Raw genomic sequence first — 22,191 nt, 5'->3', positions numbered from 1 at the left:
ATACCATTGTGGCACAACTCACCCCTCATTTTCTATACTTTGATCAATTTTACTGTCAGCTTAGGTCTCTGTGTAGTACAGCAGCTGGATCATCATGTGTATAGTAGTTTTTCCCTGAAGGTGACAAAATGGTAGACACTCAAAAAACCGAAGTTATGCTAAAATGATACATTCATCAGTAATGTCATCGGTGCATAAAAGACTGAAATTCACCGCCACAACACAAATGTAAGAGCATCCTAGATGAAGACCTCCATCAGCCAACAGAGCGCCATCATAATACCACATAAGGAACACTGAGCCTTGGAAATGCTCAAATTTAAGTGCTTAATTTGGACTTTTTCTTGCAGAAAACTGAATCACAAAACACAATAGCATATTTGGCCAGCAAATACTACATTTCAGGTGGTTTTACAACTCTCTTTTATTTAATTGTTCATGCAAACAAACATCTGTCTTACAGAAAATCAGATGTGACCTGAATGTAATGATACTAAATGAGGCACAAACCGATGGGGGGTATCCCCGCCCTTGAAAAGCCTGTGCCCGCCACTGCTCACACTTACACATTACATTCTTGCACTGTTCCTCTCCTCGTCTGCTCATTTCTCATCCCAAACAGCCTCAACAAACATAAAACTAGAGGCTCGTCTGTTAAAGAAAGTACAGTCCCAGTTAATACAGCCGCACTGTCAAATATTAACTGGTTATATTGATTGCAAAAAAAGGGGGAGCGAGAAAAAATGGGTTATATTTTGTTTACTTACGTGAATGGAGAGATGGGGCGGGGCCTGTGGTCATTCGGGCCAATAGCATCGCTAGGAAACGTTGAGTGACGTAACTCCAACCAATGACTAAAGGGTACAGCTGGACAAACGCGACCACGACACAAGGTTTTTAGTCTCCGCGTTGAGGCAGAAAAAACAGTGGATCAATCCGTTTTTTTTTAGCTAATAACGCGAACAAATTGATAAAGGAGACAAGTGTTTATTTATCGTACTGAAGATTAGTAGAGGTATTTCTTTATTGTGTGGTTTTCTTGTGACATCCGGGACCGGAAAAGACCCGTTTTCCCCCCGACAGCTGGTTTGTGGATCCCCCACTACTTGCACTTGAAGTTGTGTGGTAAGTCTGTTGTTATTGGGGGAGTAAAAGGGGGGATATGGCAATTTGCCATTGAAAAGGGACGAAGAGGGAAAGAACGAGCAGCGAGAAAGCAACGGTGTTCATTTTAAAGCAATTAACTTGTGTTACTTTGTGTATTACCGCCTTTTTAAATAGTTTTGCAAACATTTAACACGGACTGACATTAGTTACCGACTTGCAACACTTAAGCTCTCAATTGTGAATGTCAAAAGATGGAAAAACTCACAAAAATTATGAAAAGAAGGTAAAACAACTTGGCTACATTATAAATAGTTGTATTGTGATAAGAGAACGACACAGGAGAGCTGTCAAACTCATGAAAATATGCAGTCTTCAAATGCTGGATTTATACATTTACTTAGATCAGTGATATTGATATAAGGGTCATGCATAAACACTGATTTTAACATCAGACCATATCATTTAGTAGCCTTTTGTTCATCGTTATAGTCATTTAGTCCTCCTTTTAAAAGGCCATTAAAGTGTGACTTGGTGGATTATTTGTAATTTATCGACAGAAAAGCTTTTATTTTCGAAGCCACGCAGGCATTTGTGTTTTGGAAGAGAGTAAGCAGTGTAGTGTTGGTGTGGCGGAGCTACAGGATGTTTGTTCTCATGCTGCATTCACGTACCCACTGTGAGCCCCGATTTTCGATTCTCAACGTTACTGCGACGTGTATTAGGCTACTGAAAAGATTATTCAATTATTTTTGATCCGCCTGTATCATTAGATCCCAACCTTTCTTGGTTCATGGTTCGGTAAATGATCCTGTGTCTATGTCTTTGAGCTGCAAACAGTTCAACCAAACAGTGATGCTTCTTTTGCAAATCGTTATTTCAATAGTTTTTAGGAGTGCAAAAAGGCAAAGCTATTCAGTGTTTTATTTTTCAGTGGGGTCAGTCGAGTCAGAACTGATGGTCAACTTCATTGTATCAGTTGATTGAAAGCCATTTTATTTCCACCAATTTTGATATTTTCTCTGTTGTTAAAGTCATTTTTCAACCAAAAAATTGCTAATGCTAACTGGCTTCATAATTGAAAGTTGAATAATTTGGGGTTTGGGGCTGTTGGCCGGAAAAAACATTCAAGTCAAAGACATTGCCATGAGCTCAAAAATTGCGATGGGCATTTCTTTATAGGCTATAAATGGTTAATCTTTGAAGTAAAGCAACATTTGTCTGACTATCTCTAGACACTTTACAGGGTAAGGTTGAGACCTTAAAATATTATAGAGAGAAACCCACAATGAGTTGGTGCACTTGGTGACAGTGGAGTGGAAAAACTCCCTATAATGAAAATAATTGTAGTTGCAGCTCTTTTAATGTGTTTGCTCAGTTTTTGTTACATTATGAAGAAATTCCTGGTGTTAAGGGATTCATAGCAGTATGTTCTTCAGTGTAAAGCTGCAAATTATAAGCGTGTGGCTCACACTTGACTTGCTTTGTTGGCTATTAGCTTATTGTAAGAAATTGTTACAGGTAAACGCATCAGGATCATGTATTGTTTGCTGCTAGGCAACCACAATGTCAAATGCTGTCTGTCACCCAATTAGCGTAACTAACAACATTAACTACTGGACCTTCTAACCAGAGAAGAAATAAACATAATGTCTATTTCTGTTGGTGATGCTGGGGGCCTGATGGTGTTTGTTTCTCTTGTGATCTTTGCTGTCGATCAAATAAGATGGGTGAAAAACAAACCCACCATATTTGCTCCATTTTTCTCAACATAAAAAAGCCTGGCTCTTTTTCATTTGAATGGAAATCAGAGGAAAAGGGTCAGTGATTTACTGTGTTTTTCTGCTCCGAGTGCATCGAAGCTGGATCTTGTTCAGTCTTGGGATCCATCATCTAATCATGCACTCTTAGCCCCTGGGGGGAATAGGAAAGGAAAAACTGCGGTGGGATTTAACCAGATGTTGTGGTGTAGCTGCTTGCATATCTGGGCTACATCTGTTTCTTTGCATTGCTGCAAATAGTTTTTTGCAAAATAAACAAAACATAAATATTTTTCTAGACCTTTATTTTTCATTTGCTCTTCACCTGCACACCTTTGAACTCAGTGTTAATGCTGGTCATCCCGCAAATACAAATCAGACTGTTCTGAATGTTGTTGCTTGCCCATTAATTCAAAACATCTGAACTGGGGCTGGTGGACATGGTTGAAATTATTAACACCATATGAATAAGTATATTAAGTATATATCCCAGTATCAGTGTAAATCTTGAGATTAACTGTATTCCACTGTAATGGATTACACGAAACCAAACTCTTTGCAAAGCTTGAACATCAAAATACCATTAGTTTTTAATTAGTTTATTCAAAACCATTCTGTGGACATTGGAAATATGAACAATATGATTCCACTTAAAGTTAATAAACAAAGATATTGAATTATTCCCCACCCATAATTGGATTTGATCTGATCCGATGAGAATGAAGGATAAACAGTGGAAAGGTAACATGCTGTTGTGCAGCAGGACTACACAGAAGATGTAAAAACTATGAGAAAACTCAAAAAATGTGTAATGACGGAGCTCTTGCTCTGTAAAATTACTGAAATTCATGTTATGAACTAAATTCTTAACTTATCAGAAATATTTTAGACAAGTGATTAATAGTTTATGTCATATGTAACGCATGCATTGGATTTTAGTCAATTTTCAATTTGGAGAGCAGATTCTTTTATAAAAAAATTGAGGAATTGCAATCAGATAAATGCAAGACCAATATGCCAAATGATCAAAATCCATTAGAAACGTTTTAAAAAGAGCTACCTCCTATGGTTAAAAAGATAAGATAGGTGGCATTTTAAACATTAATTTTTACGTTTGCATTGCGTTCATGTTAAAGTTCACTGTAATTCCCCACATTCCCGAAAGCCTACGAATGCAGCACCAAACCACGTGACCAGCTTCTACAGTTAGCAAGGTGGCTAACAGGATTTAGCTAACTTGAGCTACGTTGCATCGCAGCACGGAGAAATCCCCGCTGGTGAAACGACGAACACGCACTCTTCGCGGTGTAGTTGCAATAACTTTGTGTAACGTTACACTTTGAAGCGAACACCTAGATCACAATGCCAGGTAACTTTAACCTCATAAATCTTTAATTTCAACGGTTTGTCTTGTTTGTGTGTTAAGGTGTTGTAATACCCGGAGCGGAGGCTTGTTTTGTTGACCTGCTTCAGTGATGCTGCCATGCTGTAGCAGCGTGCTAGCTGGTAGCCGAGCAGCCGACTTTGTTTGGCCTCAAGCATCCAAACGCGAAAGGAGTTTGACCTCGGTGTGTGGTTTACGTGTTGCAATAGCCTATCGTGTCTCTTTTACTCGGTGCAGTGTTTGCGTTTAAGCCGTTTTCATGCTAATACACTTTTCCACTTTGACGAAAATAACTGTTTTCAGCCACCCAGCCCGCTACCCTTTGTTGTTGCTGGGATAGCTTTCACCTTAGGCCCGTTCATTGACAGCTATGTGTGTCTATCCATTTGCAGCCACTGCAAACTAGCCACTTAGCATTACCTCGGCTAAAACCGTCCAATCCTTTTACCAACTTTCCAGGTAGGCCCGGACACCTGGTTTTGCCCGTTAGCCGTGTGGAGACGTTAGCAGGCTGTAAGCCACGACGACGCTCCCATTACATACAGTACACTAACTGTTGCATTACATAATCTGTTATGAAGCGCTTTATCCTGTGCATTTCTTAGCGTCTGTTATGCTCAGTTGGTGGAGTTGCACAAACATCTTTGCTTTGACGTGTCCGCAGATTGAATCTGGGTTTGTTTGAGATTTTGAAGTTTTTCCTCGCACGCAGGACACACAGTATTTTGGGTTTCTCTAAAAAAAAAAAAATGTATCGAATGATAGTTTGACAACAGACTGACCGTACATTTCATGTGTGGAGTTTAATATTTTGAGCTTTTAAATTCCTATTAATGCTATTAGTACTTAAGCTTATTTGTTGTTATCCCACTAATTTGAGCCTTTTTATAAAGTAGTTTACAACAGACGTGAATGAGGTGACTTGGAGGCATGTCAGTTAATATGTAATTAACTTTTGTTTATGGGGCTGCTACTAAAGATTACTATTTTTTTTTTTTTATTGATTTAGTTAATTATTTGGCAATTCTCTCAATGAATTGTCTGTGAAATGTGAGAATAGTGGAAAGTTCAAAACCCTAAAAATACTAAACTTACTATATATACTACAATTTACCAGTGCATGCATTATATGACATAAACTTTTAATCACTTGTCTAAAATGTTGCCGATAAGTTAAGAATATAGTTCATAACATGAATTTCAGTAATTTTTACAGAGCAAGAGCTCAATGATTACTTTTTTTGAGTTTTCTCATAGTTTTCAAATCTTCTGTGTAGCCCTGCTGAACAACAGCATGTTACCTTTCCACTGTTTATCCTTCATTCTCATCGGATCAGATCAAATCACACTCAGCTTGCAGGCTCGGAGGATGGGCCAAGCTAGGCTCTAACTAAATATTACATGGTGACCAACACATGGTTATGCAACATGAACATGCTAAGTGCTTCATGCAGTTCATAATGGCACAGTGCTCGCTGTCTCTATTTCTCTTTCTTTATACTAGTTCACCCGCCATGCGCTCTTGTGGTGTCTGAGCAAAGGCATGTTGGCAGTGACTTTTGGCGAGTGTTGGAAATTGATGTTAGGGTGGGGATTCACATGATATTTCTTAGTTTTGAAGAAAGAGCTAATAAAGAAAAGCAGCTAGTGATTCTTTTTTCAACTGAGAAAGAAATAGTTTACTCTGTAAAATGTCACCACCTCTTAAGCCCAAGCTGACTGATGTCTTCCAAATAGCTTATTTTGTTGACCAACAGTCCAAAACCCCCAAAATATTCAATTTAAAATTATGACACAAGAGATGCTTGGTTTTTTAAAGCAGACGTATTGAATTAAATTAACACATTCGAGCACCATGCATTTGTTTGACGTGTATCCAATAAACTTTGGCAGTTGGTATTGGAAGTCTGTGCTGTTTCGTAACACCTCATAGACTGCCGTAAAAATGATCATGGACACCTTGGCATACTCTCACATGCAGGCGTCAGACTCTTTGAACATTTGCTCAGGTAGTGCAGAGTTAAATTGAAGTCTGTTGTATTCTCTTGCAAAATGCTCTTTCAGACCCTTTCACTTTCCATTATGTGCATTTTAAAACTGTTAACTTGTGTAAATCGCTGCAGTGAATAATTAGACTGTTTTATCATTGCCCACAGATACAGACACACCTCTTCTTAGTCTACTAACCTACTTAGATTGTCCATGTTTATTTGAACTCTACTGAGGGACAGTGTGTCTGTACTGTCGCTGCGTAGAGTGAACACCAGTCTGCCCCGGGTCAAACTTTGCCTGCGTATGTTGATTTTTATCACACTGACCAAGATGGAAACGGCAGGAACAGGCGTCAAAGTAACATTTTGTCCTGAATATGGAAATCGGGTCATTACATGGGTGAAGTTTCTGCGACTTTTTGGATGTAAATCAGAACTTACAAGTCAAACATTTCAATGGTGTGTGTGTTTGTGTGTGTTTGTGCGCTTTAGGCTGACCCTAAAGCTGTGTGCATGGCTCGGTTGAGATCATCGTTTTACCCCCACCCCCCCCACCCCCAGTATTCACTGGGAGGCCGCAGTTGAGTCATGACAAGTCTGTTGGAGCTGGCTGGCAGACTGAGGATTATGTCATTGTAGTGGGCATGTCTCATCAGAGCGGTAGTACTGTCTGTGTCGCAGAAACAGGGATAGACTCAGACTGTCTAATTTGCATTTTTTTTTCATAATTAAATGTACAACACCTCAATATGGAAGTATTAAATCTAAATAAAGTAAGACTGTTAGAGCTTTCTTTCTGTATTGGCAGGATTCTTTTACAACCCTGTTGCTGTGGTGGGTGGACTGTCATATTGTCGACAGTTAGACTTGTTAAAAAATAGCTGAAGCTGCAGGTGTTGAGGCACAAAATCATTGCAAAACTGGATCTTCCACATCAGATATACTGATGGTAATGTGTCATGTTGAATTGTGATTGGAATTCCTTGTGGTGTTGGAGACATCCAGCTACAATCTGCACAAGCAGTGCAGAGAAATGAGAGGAGTAGACCAAGTAAAACAGACGGCAGGGATGCACAGTATTTTCAGGTGGGTAGGTGTGGATGCACAGCGATGTGATCTTGTTCAATCTTGAGCAACAGATTTTAAATCCAGATGGAAAGGTCATGTGTAGCCAGGGACTGTCCCACTGATGGAATAAGGAAGTATCTGGACAAGGTTCAACATTGATTTGTAGTTGTGGAGAGTTTTCTTTTCACTGCCTCCGCACAGATCTCCAGTCGATTAAGAGATTCACATTCTCACTTCCTGAATCCCAGGGGCTTCAACTGCTGAGATTGGAGAATCTGGAAACATTGTGGACTATGTGCCAGTTGTATAGAGAGTAACTGAGAGTCCTTTTGTTACTGGGTGATACTGTGTACTTGCTGTACATTTCGTCTTACACTCTCTGATGAAACATCATCATCTGTCAAGTACAAAGAGAGAGCGTCATTTACATGGAAGTAACTTCCTCTCATTGTGCTTCTTCTCCCACCTTTGTGCCATGCACGTAGCATTGAGTGTAAAAAAAATAAATAAATAAATAAACAGTAAGCTAATACAACAACAAAAGCACTAACTTAATGCCTGTGTAGCAGGCGTGCCAATCAAGTTTCTGTACTCCTGCATCTGTATAGCTCAGGAACACCTTGAAATAATTCCTTCAGATTTAGTACAAACATTCTCTTGGACTCAGGGATGAACTGATTAGATTTCAGTGGTCAAAGGTCAAGGTCTCTGTGACCTCACAAAACATGTTTGGCCATAATTCAAAAATTCATCTGCTGATTATGTCAGATTAAATAAAGTGATGACCTCTTTCCCAAGAGGTCAAAGGTAAACTTCGCCCAGATATCAGTTTTCTGAGGGAAAAAAAAAAAAAAAAAAACACTTTTCTGTCCATTATTCAAAACTATAACTCAAAAACAGAAGGGAGATTGTGACTATATTTCACATTTGGTTGGATACTTAATTTCTGCCCACTTTGAACTTTGAAACTGGTGATTGTACAGATCTTCTGTGTCTGTACAGACATGGATATAAACTGCAACTCGGCTGGTCAGTGGAGGTGTACAACTTTGAGGCGGTGATACTATTTTAATGAATGAAGCTGTTTGCTGCCTATTTACTGAGTGTTACAGTCATCTGAAAGTGTGTGTGTGTGTGAGTGTGAGAGAGACACCTGCAGCCTATAAATTGCAACATGCAGCACCTTAACGATGACTCACTCTATTTGCCATGATTAAACCATGTGCAGCCAACACAATCTTTTTTTGCTTCTTCTCACCACAGATTGGTTGTTCATTTTCTCCTTGTGTTACGTATGACAGTTTTGAGATGCACTGAGCAAACAGAGGAAAGTTCCTGTTCTCATTACCATCATCTCTGCAGTTCTCTCCCTTATGGATTTCAGGGGCCAACAGCCACAGGGCGTCATTAATTCTTTCCAAATTGTCTGGCACTAAATTTTAACTCTGAACATGTTTTTTAGCGTTATGTTGTCGAACAGCAGAGAAGGGCTGCAACTAATAATTATTTTATTTCACCTTTCTTCAATTTAATAATTGATGAATCGTTTTAACATGGATGTTAAAAAATCTACAATTTCTTCAAGACCACAATGATGTCTGTAATTGGTTTGGTTTAGAGTAATAGTCCAGAATCTGAAGATACTGAATTTACTGTTTCTATATGACGAAGAAAAGCAACAAAAAAAGGATTATTTGGGATTTTTGTTAGAGAAATGATGAAACGATTAATCGATTATTTCAGCAAGTGATTGTTGAAGCTCTACAGCAGAGTTATGATTGTAGTAGATTTGTCCCATTTTATCAGGGTGAGATAATCAGGTTATCTTTGAGAAAAACCTGAAATTCCTTCATGTCATATTAACGGCATTATTATTATTACCAGAAAATTTGTCAGCTGATATAGTGGTTTTATATAAGTATTGCTACAGTCAGTTTGGGCAGCAGCCTTATATTTTGTATGTAGATGTAATTCAACATAACCTTATAAATCACCCCATGAAATAAAGGTTACGTGAAACTGTGCTGCACAAATTAATCTTCAACATTTAACATGACATTAACACATTTTAATTCAATCCACTAATGCAAGTCCAACTTTAAAAGGCACATGCAAATTTTGGCTACAGATTTGTAACTTCATGTTCATACCTTCGCACTGAATCTCTCTGATGACAAATCATTTTCTGACTTGAGGAAGCCAGTCTGAACATGTCCTTTCTATTTGTTGGAATATTTGCGATCTATCACTCACTGTAGAGTGATTGGCTGAAAGGCCACAACTGTTTTGTGTGTTTTGGCATATATACAGAAAAATCCTCATTTGTAGTTTCCCAGTTAAATGGGCGTTAAACTCTTTCTCTGGAGTGATTTACTGTCTCAACTGTTTTCTTTTCTACTCGTCTTCATACTTTTCCCCCATTTCTTTTCTGCTCCGCTACGTCTCCTGCTTTTGCTTGGATTTAAATCTTATTTGACTTCCACACACTGAAACTAAGCTTGGTAGGAAAATGAGGAAGTTGTGACATCATGTTGTATTTTCTCTCTTTATTAGCATAAGTTAACAGATTTAGCACCCTGGGTGTTTGTTTGCCTGTGAATGGTGCTGTATGTCTTCATGATGTCTATCCGGGCCTGTGTTTGTGTGTGTGCTTAATAATAAAACACTGTGGCCTTTCTCCCGGAGCATTGCAATTCACCAACCTGAAAAACTATTGACTGCTGTCGTAAAATGCCAATGACTCTATTAAGCCCTCATACTCATTTAGGTGTTTGCAGTAAGAACATTTTTAGAGGTTTGGAGACACAGAGCAGGATCAGTCCCAGTAGGTGTTGCAGTTTTCAGTCTGTTTCTTATTCTGATCATGAGATATGGAAACGTGTTGGTCTGTGGTTTTATTGTTCATGAGGACTGAGACTCTGAGGACTTCTCTACCCATGGGAGCAGTTTTCCAGCTGTAGCTAAAATATAATTGAGACACATAATTTGTTCAGTTTGGATCCTGGGCAGAAATGTTATAGTCTTGCTTCAGACGAGATAATGTAAATTCAACAGTAAGATACAGCTGTGGCCTAATGAGCAGGAGATGAGCCAGAGTTTCCTGGCTTCAAGAACGGAAGAAAATGAAGTGCGCACTGTGTTTGATTTGGTTTTTAGGAGCCATTTGTGTCTGATTTTCAAAAATATTTTCAGCATGGATTTTCAAGTGAATGTTACCACGAAGAATTTTGAGTTTTTGTGATTTACTAACAAGTTCCAGTGTTTATGACTTCACCAACGATAACACTCATGTAACTGTTCTCTTGTGCAGAGCCGGCTGAGATGAGCGGTCCAGAGGTGGCCAAGACACCGGGAGGCGGAGCTCCGGGCAAAGAGGGGAAGGAGCCGGTGGCCAATGGGCACGCAGGAGAGGGCAACGACGCCAACCCATTCGCCGAGTACATGTGGATGGAGAACGAGGAGGAGTATAACAGACAGGTGTGTACTCGCGCTTCATGTATTGTGGGTGATGACTTTCCAGAGTTGCCAATAAACCGTCACCCTCATGGATTTATTACAACTAACTGGACTCTGGGCTGTATTTCATCATTACACCCAGAGCAACAAACCCACAGCAATGCAAGTTATAGATGGCGCTTCTCACCAGCATCGCCTCCTCTTTTCTTCTTCTAGTCTCTTCACACTCACTTAGAAGCCCCTGCACTTTAAACTCCGCTGTGTTATCTTGCTTTCCGCTGTCCTCCACCCTCTGTTATCATCTCCCCATCTGCTCTCGTTTCTTGTTTCCCCATGATGAAGGTTCTCAGGGCAGCTGATGGCTGATAATGTCACAAGTTAACGGACCTGTTTGCCTTCCTTGCTGCACACACTCCTCTTTTTTTTTTTTTTTTTTTTTTTTTTTTTTGTGTCCTTCACTTCTGGCTCTTTTGTCCACCCCCCTCCTCTGTGATACAAATGTTTTTCTTCCTTGTAAATCGGAGGTTATTTGAACCCAATCTTAAAGACTTGAGTTACAGGGTTAGTGATATATAAGTAAAAATGTGCCATTTTCAGCTCACTGTATCTCGACCTCAAGTCTTTTTCTCTTGCTCGGCTGTGAGTCATGTTTTAATGCCACCACATGTCTTTTTAGGAAACCTTCCACCTACTTGTCATGCAAGTAATCTCAAATAACCCGTCCTCTCCTCCTCCTCTGTCCATTTATCCCCTTGTTCTTTTTTCCCTCTAACTTCTCTGCCCTTTGGTTTGGCTCTCACTCGTCTCTCTTCTCTCCCACGTCATCTCCCAGGTGGAAGAGGAGCTGTTGGAGCAGGAATTCTTAGAGCGCTGCTTCCAGGAAATGCTGGAGGAGGAGGACCAGGATTGGTTCATCCCTTCGCGTGACCTCAACAACCAGGGGGTGGGGCAGCTGCAGCAGCAGCTCAACAGCCTGTCCGTCAGCGATCACCACAGCAATCTGGAGGAAGTGGCGGTGAGTCACAGATGCATCTCATTTCACAAGAGTTTTTTTTCTTCTTCCAAAGCACCCTTAGAAATTCATAATGAATACATGGGTTTAGGTTTACAGGAGCGTGTTCTCACTCATGTCTTTCCCTGCAGAGGAAGAGCATCTTGAATCCCGAAGCGAAGGAGTTTGTCCCGGGGAAGAAATACTAGGAGTCCCCCTCACCCCCATGGAGCCTCCACGTGCACACAAACACACACACACCAGTCCTCACATATTCTCAGAGACTCTGGCGGCCACGACCGCGCACACACTGATTCTCACACACACACGCATGCACACACACAGACCTATACACACTTGAAGTCAGTGGCGTGCTGGCAGGCCCAGTCGGGGGGTGGGGGGATTTCTTTTTCTTTCTTTCTCTTTTCTTTATGTTTCTTTAATCTTTTTATTTCCTGTTTGTTTCTTGTAAACTGAGGGACATTGGGAACAGGGGTGGGGGAGGGGTGTAATACCAGCACCGCCCTACTGCGGGCGCTAGCTCATCATTGCATTTCAGATGACGCTGTTGATGTCTACAGAGTATGCAGATCTCATTGAAGCCCCCTTTTGAACTGAGGCAGCTACCAAGGAGTGATGCCAGGACAAAACTTAAATCCAAAACATCGAATAAACTTAAAATTACTTCACATACTTGTTAATTTGTTTGCTGTCAAATTGGAACAACATTGCGTAACATTAAGTTGAGGGTTTCCAGGACAGAGAGGTTAGAGAGCGACTAATATTTCAGGGGACTTGATGGGTGTCTGCCGCTGCTCTGTGGAGTCATCGCGCTCAATCAAACCCGTTAAGGTTAGCTCCTATGATGTCATAAGCTCCCTGTGACATCACAGCGCATGTGCGTCTCGAGATGCGGGTTGTTATTTGTATCCGCAGCGGCTCTGTTCCAAACCAAATACAGACCCCACCCTCCCTGTACACGTGTGCGATCAGTGATCAGAACATGGACAGGCGTAATCATGGATGAATTCTTATTTTTCCCAATTTATGTGGAAGTCCATGTTTATCTTTAGTCCAGCTTATAAGAACAGAGGTGTGAGTCGCCCAGTCATACATCAAGTTGAGTTCAGCAAGAAAAATGTTATAACAGAGGGAAGGTCAGAGCTTTTTGAACCTTTAAACACTCGGTTATTTTCATTTTTGTGTTCACAGTTTCAGTCTTTGTTTCATTTTGGATTCATAACATTTATTGAACAACCTTGTTACAGGGGAGTGTTTGGTCTGGAACTCAGCCACTGCCTCTTTCTGCCGGAACAACTTGGTTTGTCCAGCATCAGATCAAGTGTCCATATCCAAATCAGGTTTTCAAATAGCCTCTCCTCCTCTTTTTTTCTTTTTTCTTCATGTTTTTGAGGATGAGGCGTTTTGTGTCTCTACTGGGTACAGTAGCCTGTGGTGTCCATTCAGTCCTGTTTGTAGGAGGAAACCTGAGGAGACAGTATTGTCACAGCCAGTCAGAATAAAGCAGTATGCGACACGTGGCCGACAGTATGGCCTCCTTGCTGTTCTTCTCTTTGTAGGTTGACTTTTTTTGAGGAAGTTCTTCCCTTTAACCATTGATTTCTGTTGTGGTCTGGCTTTCCCTGAAGCATCACCCCTTACTGCAAGTATAATCTCCATTTTTAAGTTGTGCACCAAAAGGAAAAGGTTTTCAGGAAACCCAGATTCTTATTAACAGTTAAATACATTTTTCTTATTCTCAGCCAGCTTGGCTTGAAAATTTGGAGGCAGTATTGACAAGAGGAAACATCGTGTGATCTGAACATCAATCCTCCTCATGCCACTGTTCATTCATGGTATTAACAGTGACGTGTATCTTACTCTTAGGGTTAAGTAGACAATTGTGCATTTGTTACTTGCATTTAGTATCTAACAGGTGAAAGCACTTCTGTCCATCCAAGCAGCTTTTTAGAATTTTCACCCTATCGAGTCAACTCAAGTGTGTTGTTAAACCGCAGCAGAGACCATGAGTATGTGGTTAAAAGGGAACTTCCTCACACAGTGTTGGACCACAGCTGTCAAATGGCACCCTGGTGAAGCCAATAGGAATGTCCGCCAGGTGGATTGTACAACATGAAATCATTTTTGGTGATTTTGTTTGAGTTAGATGACAGAAGCCGTTTAAGAAAAAGAGGTCCAAATGACACAGAGTATGAATTTCAATACAAATAAAAATAATGAAAAAAGACGAATAAAGATGTTAAAGACAAATGCTTTGTGTCAGCCTTTTGTCACACTTTTATACAGTGGATAAAGACCCCTGATGAACCCATGTGGTTTGGTTGTATTTATAAATTCAATATTGACTAGCCCTTACCCAATAACATAAACCAGACTTAAGTGAAAATAGATTTATAGTAAAGGATCCGGATCTGCCCCAAAATTGAACTGGTTCTTCCCTGGCCCATGACCCACTCTCCACCAAGATCAGTACAAATCAGTCCAGTGCTTCTTGTGTAAAACTGCTTACAAACAGACGGGTGAAAACATAACCTCCTCGGTGGCAGTTAAGACAGTAAAGATGCAGCAGGTTCTGTCATTTAATACATGTACATACACGCAGCCTTTATAAAATGACCAGTGACTCATTTTATACACTTTGACGCACAAAATATTTTAGTATAGAAACTCTAGGTCTTAAATTGAACTATGCTACTGTGAACAAATTAAGGATCTGCGTGTGTGTGTGTGTGTGTGTGTGTGCGTGTGTGTGTGTGTGTGTGTGTGTGTGTGTGTGTTGTGTGTGTGTGTGTGTGTGTGTGTGAGAGAGAGAGACATTTTGATGGTAACCCTGTCAGAGTAATGAGGTCATTCAGCTCTTATTCTTACAATAATAAGCACTGTGCAGAAACTCTCCATTGACCAGCATGTCCAGAGGCAGAGGACACATAAACTGCTGGAAATGTATAAGTAGATAAAAAGACTTAATACTCTGCCTTACATTGTGCTTTTAGCTAAATGCTAATGCTTGCATGGCAATGCTAACATGCTGATGTTTAGCAAGTCTAATGACGTTCAGTATATTTTGTCATTCTAGTAAGTGTGTTACCATGCTATCATTTGCTAATTGGCGTTAAACACATTGATTGGAATAGCATTTAGTCAAAAAAGAAAAGGTTAGAGTGATTAAGTTCATCCTGAGGTGAACATGAATGTGTGTAGAAACAGTTGTTTACATATTTCAGCCTGAACCAATCAACCCACAGACATTATCATCCACAGAGCCATGATAAACACAAGACTAAAAATCTACATCTGTCAAAATACACAGTGTGAAATAGTGGAACCGGTCCTGTTCATAACGATATGGATTCGAGATGATTAAAAATGAAAAGCTCACACATTAGTGTGATTCTTCCTAATGTACATATTAACACATCTCTTTATACACTTTATTAAACTGTTGGACGTCGTTTCTTACTCTCGTCATGAATCTCGGGTTCCTTCCTGAAAGATTCATTCGTATATTGTACAGAAGTGACATCAGTCTCTCCAGCTGGGAGAACATCAGACCCATACAGAGTCATACATCAGTTATATTCATCTCCACCCAATTCAACTTGTGTCAAGATATTAAAATAACTTCAAGCACCAAAGTCAGTGAAATAATAAAAAAAACTACCACTTTTTTATAGTTAATAGTTTAAAAAGTTGGTTTCTTTATAATCATAACAGTTTAACAGTAGTTGCTCTGTCCTTATACACAAATATGAATAACCAAACACACGTCATTATATGGCAGGACTTTGTCTGCAACACAATTCATGAATATTGTCATGTTGATATTTTCATACATTATCACTCAAAGTGATCACACACTCCACTCACCAATGTGTCTGAGGGTTCTGTCAGTTTAACACCAAACATACAAATATAATACATCAAGCACGAGACACCATTGACCAGAAACCTTCCCAAACATACAAACACAATGTCAAGACTGACGGTGACTAAAACAATCCCACCACAAGGTCCATTAAGAAGCTGTTCTGGAGCTTTGTATTGTTTCACAAGATCTTCCTCAGCAGATGGATTTTGCCCAGTTGTCATGGAAATGGACAGTAGATGTTTAAATTTCAATTTTTCTGAAGAATTACATCTTTGAACATCTACAATTCACGATAAATCCATGTCCCGAGGAAGATTTGACTGACAGTGAACAGCTCCCCAGTGAACCGTGTGGTAAGACCAACAAACCAGTGTTAACCCACATCTGAACAAATGGAAACTCTAAGAAGAAGAGAGACGTATTTCATAGATATGGAGCTTGAAGCTGAGCCAGAGCAGACTGCTGCAGGTGTGTTATCTGTCAGTGAATATATCAAATTTTACTCCCAGCATAACTGGCATGTTCTCTTTGTTATTACTCTTAAATCAATGAAGAATTGATGACTTTTAACCCAAGTTGTTTGAATCTTGTGTTGTTTGAATCTTGCATTCAGGAAGGCGGCACAACGTCACACTGTTCATTATCAACTTCAGGAATCGCCGCCTGACGTCTGAGAACCTGGACACTCTGTTGGCGTTCATGCCCACACTGGAGCGCCGCCTCACTGGAGAACCTGAACCGCCTGCGTCGCTGATGGCGAACATCAGGACAGACTGCCTGAGATCACCCTTCACTTACAAGGACGAGGACGTGGAGAATGATAGACTCTGTTCTTTGGTGGCAAAACCAGCACGGGTCATGATGACGCCTGCAGGCTTTAGGTTGCTCAAATATATTGTCCAATCATGATGAGACCGTGTGGTTCATGTTTTCATGTTTAAATAGAAGTAAAATTCATCCTCCAGGCTTCCTGCTGGCAAACTCCTGTCTCCAACCCACCCAGACAAAGTTCACATCATGGTCCTGAAAGCAGACCGGAGGAACAGCATCCTCACTTTGGAGTGGGACGGCGTGCCTTTCAACAGGGCCGTGTCCCCCGTCTACAGGGCTACAGAAGAGCAGGTGAAGGGCTGGTTCAGGGTGTCTGACTACACTCAAGATGGCCACATGACACTGTCAGTGTTGTGCTATTTCCCCATTGTGGAAGAGGAGGATAGGGTGCGACGGGAGGAGCCGCAGAAAAAGAGGGAGAGGGATGAAGAGGATGAGAGCAGCGCTGATGTCCCTAAACCAAAACGCCTCAGAGTGTAATTGCCTCCGCCGGTGGTGGTGGTGGTGGGGGGGTCCTATCCCAAATCACCTCAAGTGCCTTATTGTGAAGGAGCGTCAAGAGATTCTCATTCTGTTGGTTTGGCTGCAAACCGTCCCAGTTTGAACTGAAGGTCTCAACTGATGGATCGTAACAAACTCTGTCTGCTCCTCAGCTCAGAGTGTGTTTGACTTTGTACAGCCAGAAAATTTTATTTTCATGAATAAAAAGAGAGAAGAGAAAAGATCCTGTTTTCCTCATAATTTCACCATGGCAAACGCTTTTTAGTGTGTTAACATATAGATTAAGAATATCACTGATTCTTGGCTGAGCTTCTGTCAGGATCTGAAATTGACCCCTGGGGACAAATAAAGTTTATTGAATTGAATTGAACCTGGTTCTTCTATCAGATATAACTGTTATCTGTTACCCATACCCATACACCACAGGAGTTCACCTCACAGAACCAGTCCTGTTCCTGGAGGTTCGATCAGCCTCGATGTCACAGATCAACAGAAATCTGAATGATTCACTTTGCAGATGACGATTATGAAAACAAATCAGATCAACCTATACAATGTGATGTGTCAGATTAAAGTAAGACCACAGTCGGTAGTTTGAATAAAGTTTTTAATTTTACTTATTGAGTATTTTTTATATTGTTTATATCTTTCCTCCACTGCACTGCTGCATGCACATTTAAACCTCTTCTACACAAGAGGATGAAAACAAGCACACACACACTTTACTGTTTCCTTTGGGTGCCTGCCAGTGGACGGTTTACTGCTGTGTTATGACTCATCCTCGGCTTCTGTATCCTGAGGCATGATAACTGAGAATCAGAGACACACACAGGCCTACTTCGGTTTGGACGGACCGCTCATGTATGAGGTGGATGGATGATGAAGAAGCAGTGCAAACTCAGTGGTTCATCATGTTTGACTCAAAAGACTGACAATGATTTTTTTTTTTTTTTTTAACTGCTGTGTATTGAGACAAAAATTGAGATTCAGAGTGAAGAATGAGGATTCCAGTGACAGGGAAGATGACGATGGTTATAGTCTCTCAGCTGGATCTTAGGCTGGGGCCACTAGGAGGAGAAAATGAAGGGGATTTATATATATGTAAGATTATAAAACAAATGGACAGGGCTGCAGTGTGCTGATCAGCACACACATGCACACACAGGCATTCTCTAGCCTCTCCTTACCTCAGCAGAGTAGCTGGCTTGGTACTCTGTCAGCAGTGGCTCTTTGTTGGGCTCTGTGCAGGAGACAGTGGGCTGTATATGGGCCAGAGGCCGGGTGCTGCCCAGAGGGATGTGGGCTGGGAGGGTCTGCATCTCAAAGCAGCAACTTTTAGGGCGCTCAGTTTCCCCAGCAAAGCTGAGAGCGAGAGGAGGGGAGAGAAAATGTCATAAAATAACACATAATAGGAAGTCATAAAAAACGTCATAGTAGAGAAAGTCATAAAAACAACATGGTATGGTAAGGCTACTATACTATGGCGTTTTTATGCCTTACTATACTATGGCATGAAAATGCCACAGTGTAGTAAAGCATTAAAACGGCATATTATAGTAACTCAAAAACGCCATAGTATATATAGTGAGGCATAAAAACATCATAGTATAGTAAGGTATAAAAACTCTTGGGTATAGTAAGGCATAATAACGCCATATTATAGTAAGGCATATAGTTTTTGTAGAGCACCGATTTTGTAGGGGGACTGCAGACCCCACCATTTACAGGTGTTAAGGTAGTTATAGCTTGTTAAAAACACTTCATCTGTGTTCTCTATGGAATTACATGACTAGCTAGCACATTAGCGAACACTCTAATCAGAAGCTATCATGCTAGTTTGGTCTGGACCACACTCATTACTCCAGGGGGCTCTGCCCTGTCCCAGAGGTCACATCTGAAATACCTCCACGTCTGAAAATAAACTTAATGGTTTATAGAAACACTGGCGAAAGTTTCATGCTTTAGTCATAAAATGCATAATACTTTCCATATACAAGCTTATCTGCTGCACCAATAGTGAGATATCTGAGAAGAAATTTGAAAGATTAGTTTTAGTCGATAAAAAGTTGAGGTCTGTGTCTGTGGCTTACCAACTGCACTGCCTTGACGTCGGCTCAAGGCCGGAGCTGTTTCTCAGTCCTACAGCTGGTCTCAAGCCCCTCATGTAGGCGCCGTTCTCCCAATTTTCAGCATCTAATCAGAAGTGGGAATTTAAGTGTTTTCATTCAATTACTCCACTTCATTGCAAGTATTTCTGCACGGGGTGACATCACAGTCTGTCTGCTCTGTATAACACTCAGTGTGACAGCTCCCATCTGTCACACCCAGAGTTTCATTACTTTATCCCACACTGTGTTTGGTCTTGTCTAACCTCTGAGCCTCACAAAAGTAGAAGTTTCCGCCTTGATTTTACTCTAAAGGGTCATTTTGGGCACCAGAGTTTGTGCGTCAAGGCGCGGGTGTGTTTCATGGAAGAATAGTGTGTGTGTGTGTGTGTGTGTGTGTGTGTGTGTCTGTGTGAGAGAGAGTTGATCTACCTTTGTTTGTGACAATGGGACTGGAGGCCACAGGAAAGTGGAGCAGGTGCTGCAGCCCGGCCTCTCTGCACACAGATTTAAGGAAATCTTCACAGCAGGCCGGAGCAACATGGGATGAAACCACAATCGCACCTAGAAGTTCAAAAAATATGGAACGGGATTACGACAATATCAGATATGTTTCTCTAATTTCAGCCTCTTTCAAAGTTTAAAGCACTAGCAAAAATCATTTGTTTCAATCACTTCAAACTGGTATCTCATTGTTAGACAAATATCAGATGAATCAAACACTGGGAGTTAAAACAGTCGTCTAACCTTTCTCATAGAGAACATCAATCTTCTGATGTGGCTCATCTTTTGCCTCATACTGTGCCAAGACATTTGCTGTCAATAGAAGAAGCTGGATTGAGTTTCTCTACACCTGCCAGCTTAGTTGGGTGTGTGTGTGTGTGTGTGTGTGTGTGTGTGTGTGTGTGTGTGTGTGTGTGTGTGTCAGAGAGACAGAGAGAGCTCCTTACCCTTTCCACCACAAACACAGTGCAGCTGACCGTTCTTCTCCACGCCAAGTGAATGCCCAGTCTCCCTGGCGACTCTCGCATCTTGTGTCCTGCCCTCTGTCAGGGTGGAGCCAACAACCCCAGTCGCCACGGAAACGGAGGGAGTGAGGATGCCGATCGTAGATGGGGGGGCATGGAAGAGGTGATAAGAGGGAGGCTGAGGTACAGAGCATGGAGAGGGTGAGGATCGTGGTGGTACAAGTAAATGAAAACTAGTTTAAAATAGAGGTTTTTGTGAACTTGCTGCAGGTGTTAGTGTGTGATGTTGTGGTTCACCTGTGCAGTTGAGCCATAGGTGCTGTTGGTTGTCTTGTAGAAATAATGGTAAAATATAGGCCAGGTTTCACGTTTAAGCTATGAAAACAACACAATAAATAAGTAAGAATTATTGTCAAAGAAATGTGTCTTTGTTTTTCCTGATATAAATCTATTCAGTGATCTATCTAACCTGTGGTGGGGGGATAAATGCAGGAGCAGCTTCAGCTTCAGTCCCGGGGTTCAGCTGGTTGACCTGTAGATAGCGCTCACTGAAGGGTCTGTAGTCACTGTTGTATGTTGTGATGAATCTCTCCCAAGGCTCTTGCCCTTTAGTCTGGCAGGGGAAAAAATTATTTGTGTTAAAGTTAATAAGTAGGAATTTACACAATGTTCAGACATACACTGTAGCTTAGCTCAGACAGGATTCAGACCTACAGTATCAGGAACTGTGGTTCTACCTTGAACAGCTTTTTGTCAGCCACTGGTGAAGGAAAGACTCAGATCCTTTATAGAAAAGTCCTCAGTTGAAAATATCAATTTAGTAAAACGACATAATTATTAACAAAAATGTACTTTAAGTCGAATCAATTCACAAACATGGCCCCTGTGACTGTTATTGGGTTGTTATTGTCAATGCACTATGTACAGTGAGCAGCATTTTACTGTGGTAGTATCTGTAAAGTGTCACATAAGTAGCAAGAAATGGAAATAGTCCAGTGAAGGACAGTAAGTCTGTCAAATTATAGCACAATGCTTGAGGTTTTTAATAAATAAGTAGTAGTATTTAAGGAAGTAGTGTTAATTCATGAGACTCGTTGTGTGCATGAGGTGAGACAGGACTTTGGTAACGTAGCAGTTCTCTGACTGACATGTTGGTGCAGTTTGTGGATGATGACAAATTTGCCTGGAGGCTGCAAACTACGTGGAAGCAAACCGTCAGACACAGTGCGTAGTGTTAAGAGCAGCTGTAGCAGCAGAGCTCTGTTCTGTTTTAAAAAACATCTTTTAAAACCTTCTCATTTCAATTCAAAACACACTGATAAAAAACAAAAATATAACAGAGACTATTGCATAATTCAACACAAAAATGTGTAAAATGAAGAAAAGTCAAGCGTGTTTACCTTCAGGTGTTGTGAGGGAATCATCTGATGGTTTTCTGACTCCTCTCTGGCAGAGTATCACAGCAGTGAAGCTGAACTGAACTGAGGAGCCAGACTCAGTGGAATCTTACTGCTGTTGTTTTCAATCAAATTCTGTTTATTCTATTGATATTCATTCTATTCACTGTGGCAGCACACACCATTACTGCTGCTTCCTTTACATGTCTGTCCCATTACTTCTGCGATGTGCGAGCGAGGTGCTGCGCATTTAAACAGAAAGGCTGTGAATCACCAGCAGCCTGTGAGCAAGGTGACATGGGTAGAAACAGTCCAAACACTGACGCAAGTTGTAAAGCAGTATCACACCTTTTTACTTTTTTTTTTTTTCCTTTTTTCCTGTTAGACCCAAATGCATCATGTTTTTTTGTAAATCTGACTGTCTAATATAAGCATTATGTCTTCAAATGACAAAACATGGTGCATAAAATTGATAAACAGCAAATGGCTGTGTTGTGAATAAAGATACATCAAGTATTATCTTAGTGTATGTTGACCCAAGAAACTGAGTACTTCTTGTTTAAGTTTCTGCATCACCATTGAAGAAAAGCAGACACTGTGATGTGTCTGCCACAAGCAGGGAGGTGGTGTAACAGCACCATCTATTAGTAAACAACAAAAGTGCAAAGAAGCTGCAAAAGAATGAACCAATTTCTCTGCCAGTAATAAGTGGACATATAAAGAATGAGCATTTTTAAACCTACACT

At 40.7% G+C, this 22,191-nt stretch overlaps 3 protein-coding genes across 5 annotated transcripts; 2 read left to right on the top strand and 1 right to left on the bottom strand.

Annotated features, from left to right (window-relative positions):
* The first annotated feature begins 879 nt into the window (after positions 1 to 879).
* Positions 880 to 14,025, top strand: paip2b (poly(A) binding protein interacting protein 2B). 2 transcript variants are annotated; one of them, XM_056369602.1, is made up of 4 exons: positions 880 to 1,125; positions 10,618 to 10,784; positions 11,596 to 11,778; positions 11,907 to 14,025. In XM_056369602.1, exons 2-4 carry the CDS (start codon positions 10,629 to 10,631, stop codon positions 11,961 to 11,963), a joined length of 396 nt encoding a protein of 131 aa, XP_056225577.1. In that variant the 5' UTR covers positions 880 to 1,125; positions 10,618 to 10,628; the 3' UTR covers positions 11,964 to 14,025. The 2 variants fall into 2 exon arrangements, with proteins under 2 accessions (XP_056225577.1, XP_056225576.1); XM_056369601.1 differs by lacking the exon at positions 880 to 1,125 and adding an exon at positions 4,073 to 4,233.
* A 558-nt stretch (positions 14,026 to 14,583) lies between these two features.
* On the top strand, positions 14,584 to 17,198 carry LOC130164869 (uncharacterized). The gene is made up of 3 exons (XM_056369859.1): positions 14,584 to 16,111; positions 16,257 to 16,524; positions 16,609 to 17,198. The coding sequence occupies exons 1-3, from the start codon at positions 16,036 to 16,038 to the stop codon at positions 16,952 to 16,954; spliced, it is 690 nt and encodes a 229-aa protein (XP_056225834.1). The 5' UTR covers positions 14,584 to 16,035; the 3' UTR covers positions 16,955 to 17,198.
* Positions 17,199 to 17,564: 366 nt separating this feature from the next.
* Positions 17,565 to 22,127, bottom strand: LOC130164868 (uncharacterized). 2 transcript variants are annotated; one of them, XM_056369857.1, is made up of 9 exons: positions 21,449 to 22,127; positions 20,518 to 20,661; positions 20,346 to 20,423; positions 20,031 to 20,226; positions 19,828 to 19,896; positions 19,513 to 19,644; positions 19,066 to 19,168; positions 18,163 to 18,337; positions 17,565 to 18,042 (listed from the first exon to the last, which is right to left on the bottom strand). In XM_056369857.1, exons 1-9 carry the CDS (start codon positions 21,470 to 21,472, stop codon positions 17,962 to 17,964), a joined length of 1,002 nt encoding a protein of 333 aa, XP_056225832.1. In that variant the 5' UTR covers positions 21,473 to 22,127; the 3' UTR covers positions 17,565 to 17,961. The 2 variants fall into 2 exon arrangements, with proteins under 2 accessions (XP_056225832.1, XP_056225833.1); XM_056369858.1 differs by lacking the exon at positions 19,828 to 19,896.
* Positions 22,128 to 22,191: the final 64 nt, after the last annotated feature.

The sequence above is a fragment of the Seriola aureovittata genome, chromosome 23, assembly GCF_021018895.1.
Source record: "Seriola aureovittata isolate HTS-2021-v1 ecotype China chromosome 23, ASM2101889v1, whole genome shotgun sequence".
NCBI lineage: Eukaryota > Metazoa > Chordata > Actinopteri > Carangiformes > Carangidae > Seriola > Seriola aureovittata.
The sequence above is the reverse complement of the archived record's forward strand: the minus strand, read 5'-3'. Positions and strand labels throughout refer to the sequence as shown.